Source organism: Drosophila teissieri, chromosome 3R, assembly GCF_016746235.2.
Source record: "Drosophila teissieri strain GT53w chromosome 3R, Prin_Dtei_1.1, whole genome shotgun sequence".
NCBI classification, from domain to species: Eukaryota; Metazoa; Arthropoda; class Insecta; order Diptera; family Drosophilidae; genus Drosophila; species Drosophila teissieri.
This window is the reverse complement of record NC_053032.1, coordinates 18,544,902-18,552,218: the sequence shown is the minus strand read 5'-3', so window position 1 is coordinate 18,552,218 and position 7,317 is coordinate 18,544,902. Positions and strand designations below refer to the sequence as shown.

At 43.9% G+C, this 7,317-nt stretch overlaps 1 protein-coding gene across 1 annotated transcript in view; it reads left to right on the top strand.

Moving 5' to 3' along the window:
- Positions 1-527: 527 nt before the first annotated feature.
- Positions 528-7,317, top strand: part of LOC122619976 (hemicentin-1) — a 57,799-nt gene continuing 51,009 nt past the window's right edge. The window contains exon 1 of the mRNA XM_043797218.1: positions 528-941. Within this exon, the coding sequence (XP_043653153.1) occupies positions 848-941 (94 nt within the window). The 5' untranslated portion in view covers positions 528-847. The remainder of the gene's footprint in view (positions 942-7,317) is intronic.

Sequence of the window (7,317 nt, the reverse complement as noted above, 5' to 3'; positions counted from 1 at the left end):
TTTGTGTCCTGCCATTACGTAATGGCCTTCGAATTAATGAGCATTTATTTATGGCAGAGCAGCGGCGACGGGAAATTCCCCAATAGGAACTGGCTTAGTGGGCAAATATGCGAGCATTTTAATTAAAAGCCCACTAACCACATGAAACGACCGTTATCCTGGCTCACTATACAACTGTCTCTCTTTCTGTTTAATTGCAGCTATCACTTGAGGAGGAAAGGACACGGCGAAGCTGCAGGATGCGAGGCAAAAGGATTTGAAATTACATTTTTAATGCCGAGGCGGGCAAGAAAAAGAGCGCGAAATGAGCAGCACGTGCGCGCTTTATTTTAAATATTTATAAACAAACAAACACACACACAGTGCACGAGCACACGCGCACACCCACCCACACACACCTATCCACACACCCAAACACACACACACACATATTTAGGTGACCAAAGTTAAGCCTCGTCAAATTGTATTAAAAATTCATCTTAACGGTTATGCGTTTCGTACAAACAGTCGAGCGGCTAAGGAGCCGGGCAAAAAATGTTTGTAAATATTAAAATGAATTTATGTGCAGAGCTAAAGTTTTTAATTAAGTGAAAAGCGAAAACGCCGAGTGCAAACGATAAAAACGGAAGGAATCATCAACGAGCGTGTGAATTAGAGCAACGAGCTTACATATTCGAAGCGATGTTCCAGTTCGAGTTCGAGTTCGAGCAGCCAGAACCCAGTTTATTTGCATACCTAATGCCCGTGCAGTGAGCCTCGGCAGATTGCGAAGCCCAGGAGCGCAGAGTACTCACCAAACCAGTTATCACCCATTGGCCAATCGGATCGGCAGCAGCCAGCTATAGCCATGTCCTTCGCCGGCCCACTCCTTATATCCTGCCTGATCATGGGAGCCATTGCCTATGGCAATTCACACGAGCACGCCGATGGCTTCAAGCCAGGTGAGTGTTGAAATCGAGCCAGTAGTGTGTACATTTATCCCCATCAAATTAAAATTATCCATTCAAGCCAACGAGCTATTATTATTTCCCCCCATGTAAGCGGCATATTTTATTAACCAATTGTTTTGCCTGCCATTTGGGATGCCTTTCATCTGTAATGACAATTTTTCACATTCACTGTGTTTACTCAAATTTTTTGCCGCCTTCAGTCAGCAGGCTTTAAAACGCGATTGTTTTTGTTTTCCAACTTTTGTCTGACGCCAAGGACAAATAAAATTTAATTATGCAGCAAAAGTTACACACTTTTAATTAGTCGTTTGTGACTTGTGAAGTCAAGAAAAAGTCTGTCGCGAGATAAGGTTTACTTGGCTAATTAGGCGCAAGATGGAATCTTTTTTGAATTTAAAGCAAAATTTAAATGCAAATATGTGCGCTGATGTATACCTGTGTTATTGAAGCTATCTGAGTTGCGCCCTCGACAATTTATTCACGCGTTGCCCTTAATTGAACATTTAAATCCATTGTTTGGAGTTGAGTACATATTTTTTCTGACCAAACATTTAAAAATGTGGTCAGCCAACTTTTTTTTCCCTTCGGTTTTGTCGTTTGCATAAACGAACAAAACTTTTTTCCCAGCGAGAGCGGTTGAAATGTTTAAATTAATACGGAAAAGAAGGAAATAAAATTTTTGCAATTTTTACAACTTCATTATGGATATGCCGTTGCCGTAGCTTTTTGTTCCTGGGCGACATGTGCGCACTTCCTTCCTCTCCGCGCGGCAGCCAGTAATAAACGCCAATGTTGGCCACAAATCCACAGAAGCGTCACCTGTGTCACCTCCGATGCTCCAGGATGCCCATCGTCCCCCTCCACCATCCACCATCCATTCACCTGGCCAGGATGCTGTGGCTCCCACTCCCCGCGGTGGCTACTTTGGCCCACTGTTCCAGCCCCGAAAAAATGCATAAATTCACATTTTTATGTGTCTGCGCTGGACTTTACATTAGCTTTGCCACCGATGCTGCTCCTGGTCGCTGATTATCCCCCGAGAGCTATAAAAAATATATATAACATAGCACTATATATATATACATGGGATAGTTAATATGTGTGTGTATACAAGTGCTGGCGATATGTGTGTACAAATTTATTTTGCTGTCCACTTTGGGCCAGGGGAATTCACCCGACGCTGGCATGCGAAATTGAGTTAAAACCTGAACATTATCATATTGCGGAGCAGGAGTTTCGCCAGCAAGGTTAACTTTATTTTATGGGTGGAAATTATCGATCATTTGCCTTGTGCTGGGTTTAAAAACGTGTTAGACACAGCTGGCACATAAATTACGTAATGGAAAATTAGAGGCGATGGCTGGATGGCTGGATGCTTGGGTGGTTTGAAGGCGCTTTAATTTCATTAACCAACACTTGATGCCGTTGGACGGCGCTGCGCTTACATAATAATTAGTAAAATAAATTTCACCTAAATACACACAGCGAGAAAAGGAGCAGCATCCCGGGGAAAACAAGCCCTTCCCTCTTCCCTTGGTCACCAGCCAACTGCTACAATATTTTTCCATCTCCTGGAAGGTGCGCCAAATGGCCACGTCAAACGCACGTTCACGACCCACTTTAGCCGGGGTCCTTTTCGCCGGCGAAGGACACAGTGTCGTTGGCAAATTATTTCCCATCATTTTTCACGCAAAAAAGCAAAATTTGCTTCTTTTTTTTTTGCAACCAGATGGAGATACATGCAAAGTGGCATTTCGCAGGACGGCAGCCAGTTGTCAACGGGCGCCGATGTCCGCCAAGAATAATATCAGCAGACTAGCAGGACGAGCATGTCCTTGCTGGAATGAAATCTAATTAAAGGCCGCCGAACGTGCAGTTGCCGGACTGCAGTTAGCGGCATCAACTTTGGCAAAACAGACGACCAGACCAGACACTGGCAAATGTTTTGGTAACCAAAGCGAGCCATCTTCGCCAGATAACGTGGCCATTGAAATGCAGAGAAGAGGTTAAAAGGGCCATTAAAGGGCTTGCTTTGCTTTCAAATGAAATCTGCATTTGCACTGCAGTTTGAAAACCACGTCGAGGTTGGAACATTGATATTTGGGATATCTATGAAAAGCGACAGCCATATTTAAGCCTCGTAATAATGAAATCTAGCCATTTAATTGTATTTTAGGGTGTGAGCTTGTGTTTGGAAGGGTGATGTATGTGATTTATGTTTGTCTTGCCTCAAACTAGATGCAGCTTAGTTTCTGCTTGTTTGTGGTACATGAAACTATAGACGTGTTGACTTAAATTTTGAGTAAATAGTTAAAAGCAACCTCTATTGCCACAGTTTTCACAGAGTTGAGAACCATTTGGCGCTCCGGTGTGGCTGGCAGCACAAGCGATTTCTAATTCAATTTCGGTGACAGCACATAAATAAAAGAAACATTTTGAGCAGCAGCAGTCAAAAGCAAAGCAAACCAACGAAAAAACTGTAAAAGCAATTCCTTGGCCGAAAACGAGGGGGGAAAATGTAAAGAAAAATACTGAAGGAAAAGGCGCACAAATGTCAGTTTTCCCAGGACTCGAGCGGCCGCAACTACAGACCAACTGCCACTACAAAAATATCCCACTGTGCTGGTGTGTGTGTGTGTGTGTGCATGTGTTTGTGTTGCTGTTGGTGCTGGTGTTAGTGCCCTAACAACATTTCGACGAATCGTTTACCAATTTTTCTGACTGCTGCAAATCAAAAACGAGAGACGACAGAGAAATTTCTCCGCCAGCCAGGAGCTGCAAAAAAAAACTTTTTAAATTAACTAAAAAACGGCAAACACAAAGGAGGAGGTTTTATTTTTTGGGGTCGCTGTGGGTGGGTTGGGGGTGAGTGGGTGAGTGGGTGAGTGGGGCACGTTGACGCTGGTGTTGGCATTCGGTTTGAGTATTTTAGAGCAAAGTGGAAAACTTTTAGTGGCATGTTTACAAAATAAACTTCAGCTTGCAAAACGGGCAGAAATAAAGAAAAATGCTGATTGCTAGCAACAACAGAGTGGCCGAAAAAAAATGATTATGATGCGTGGTGGGTGGTGGGTGGTGGGTGGTGTTGTATAGTAGCTCTTATGCATCAGCTGACACACATTTTCGGGACAAGGTAAGAACAACGAGACGCGGCTTTGGCAACTTTTGTTTGGTTTGTTGTCACTGTCACTGTGTTGTGTGTAGGCCAGGAAAGTTTTTTACACCACCATTTTTTCATTCTGCTCGCCGTTTTGTTGTCTTTTTTATTTTTTGAAAGGGGGCGTTTTTCGATGTCGTACGTATTGTTGTTGCTCGTGCTTTTCTGCTGACAGTTGGGCAAACAAAGCATAATTTTTAATCTGGCCGAGCAAACATTGTTACATATGCGACACACACTCACATGCGCCCCCTTAAAATGCAAAAAATATGGAAGGAAAATACTGAAAACTCCACCTGAACGGGGCTTTTAGCTTGATTGTTGATGGGCCACAGCAAAAGCAACAGAGCCGCTTGCGAAAAAAGGAGAAAATTATGTTTATTTGGCTTTGGCCTGGATTTGTTGCGCATACGCGGCGTATGACGCCGTACGTGACAATATCATCAAGTGGGGCAGCGGGAATCTGTTGATTTAGCGTTTTTCATTTCGCTGCTTTTATAAAATGATTTATGCCACATGCGAAAAACTAATTAACAGTTCCGGCTAGCAGGTGAAAATAAACCCACAAAATATTGCAACCAACCAGCAAGCAAGAAATCCGTATTGAAAAATCATTAAAGCTGCATTAAACTTGTATGCAAAGTGAAAACACTTTCTATACTAAATGCAGGATGGCCTGTGGCTGAACTAAAATTAATGAACCTGTCTAGGGGAGTGGATTGCCTGCATTGGTAATGTCAAGTATGACAGTTATTGGCGTCGTTTCAAAAGCGCTCCCAGCTTATTAATGCGTAATGTGCGCCGCTCCAAAGGTCTGCTGAACATTTGATTTTTTCCTGTCTGCCGCTGACATTTAATGACCACAGACAACACCGCACACACACACATGTTACTTGCGGTTCGGCGTTTAAAATTCAAGTTCAGCTCGGCCCCCATTGACAGACAGGCATACATATGTACATACAGAAATACAGGCAGACGAACAGCTGCCACTGACAGGCGGAATGTGGAGGGTTTGGGTGAGCGGACCCTCGTCTAGACTCCTTTGAAAAACGCCCTTTTGGGCCCATTGACAAATGGGCCCCGGGCTGGCAAGTTGCGAGCGGGTTGTTTGCAAATTTCTTAACACGAAATTAGTCGCCATAAACAATGGGCAAACAAACTGCAGCTGACGAGACGTTAGTTGGGTCTAATCGAAAGCAAATAAAATGCATGCCATACCTGCATGCCATAAACTGTCACTTGCATTGCGCCAAAGACACTCGTGCAGACAGGCCAGGCCATACACTGGCAGAAAAGTGTCACACTAACTAGATGTTCACTCCACATATGTAAGAACAATCCGAGTACAAAAAATGTATCGTATTAAATCTAGTTACAAATTGAAAAATCAATCAAATTAACTATTGGATTCAAATGAACATGCCATGCGGTCATAATTTACCAATTTCAAACACATTATTGGCTACAAGCGTTTTATTTGCCACTAATTGTGGCCGAGAGTCCTCGATTTTATCTCAAAGTGTGCAGACAGACAAACGGCATGCCAGCCCTGCCTGTCTGCCTCCTTCGCCCTTTCCACCTGCCACGACTTGGTTTGCATGCCAAGTCCTCGTTTCATATGCCTCCGCCCACCCGGCCACGCCCCCTGTATGTTTTACCATAATTTGCCACCAGTTTGTGTGCCCCAGGTTTGTGTTGTTGGCGTTGTTGGCGTTGTTGCACCAGCCCATTTGCGGGCTTGTCGCCTCTTATCGAATGCAACTGCGAACTGATGGAAATGGGAATGCGAATGCAAAACTTGCCGCAGTCGTTGGGAAATTAAAATTGTTTACGCAAAGAGACATTAATGGGCCGGGTCATTCTATAGAAAATAGTTACAACGAATTGCTTTTAGGCGCCAACAGGCCACGCACACTTGCCATGTAACGAGCGGAACGGGATTGACTGCGGATCCCTATCCCGATCCCGATCCCCATAATGTCAACAATGATAAGTGCACAGTATGTGGGGCAATTGCCGAGGGAAAGCTGGTGGGTGGCACGGTTGGTTTTTGGTGACAAATGATGAATTACCCTCGCTAATGGCAAATCAATCTGTGTGTGTGGGTGCCGGCAGTTTAATCATAAGTAATTGGGCCGGTAAAACGAGACCTCAAAAAGGTTACTAAAGCAAAGTTCAGCTTGCAGCTCAGATTTGAAAAATATTTTATTCTCATCATCAGATTATTGAAAACCTCTTCAATTTAATACCACTAAAATCTGAATTGGTGCTTATTTCATGGGATTTTTAGAACGGTGTTTGCTTCAGTTGGAAAAGCACACCCACATCTAAAGGAAAACCCCCAAACCAGAATCCAAAAACCAAGCAAACTGCACAGGGAAATAATTGAAAAGGTTTCGCGGTGTGTGTACATTTCAGAGTTTTCCCGCGTATGTGTGAGTGCTCATGTTGGGGGGATCTAGCTCGCTTTTTATGGGGCACACACACATAAATAACCAAAGGATCTCGAGTGCTAATCCAAAGGGGAAAAGGAGCGGATGGGTGCGATTCCGAGTGGAATGCTGTCAGTGGCAGAGCCGCAGCGCTGGTGTCGTTTACATTGTCAGCGCATGTCGCGCTTTAAATGCTTTGATTTCATTTTTCATTCGGCTTGTCACACACACCCACACACACACACACACATGCACACAACCCGTGTTACCTTGATGTACCCACACACTCACAGACGACGACAATTGCCAGGTGAGCGAAAGGTAAAGGACTTCGGTTCGGGGCAACGACTGCTGGCTCAATTCAATCACAAGCTACTTACAGACAAAGCCATTATTCGATGTTGCTGCTGTAATGAATTTGTGTTCATTTCCCAGACATTGTGTGCTTGTGTCGCACACGTGAAAATGTCTAACACACTTTCCCAAATCACCCACTTTCCCACACCCCCCTGTATTGCCCAAGAACTGCGGTTGTTGCCATAAATAATCCAATTGAAATTTAGACTGAAAGCAAGGAAAACAGGAAATGTTTTCTTATTGAGATCCTATGTCAGGGTATAAATAATGAGTGCTGAACCCTTGGCTTCAGGCCGATTTCCCCCCAAGCTGCGGTGGAAATAAGCTGGATTAAGGATGCTCGAAAGGAACTCTATGTGACTTCCATAAGAGGAATGTTCGCTCGCATGAAGGGCCACTCAGGAAAATGTATCAAAAA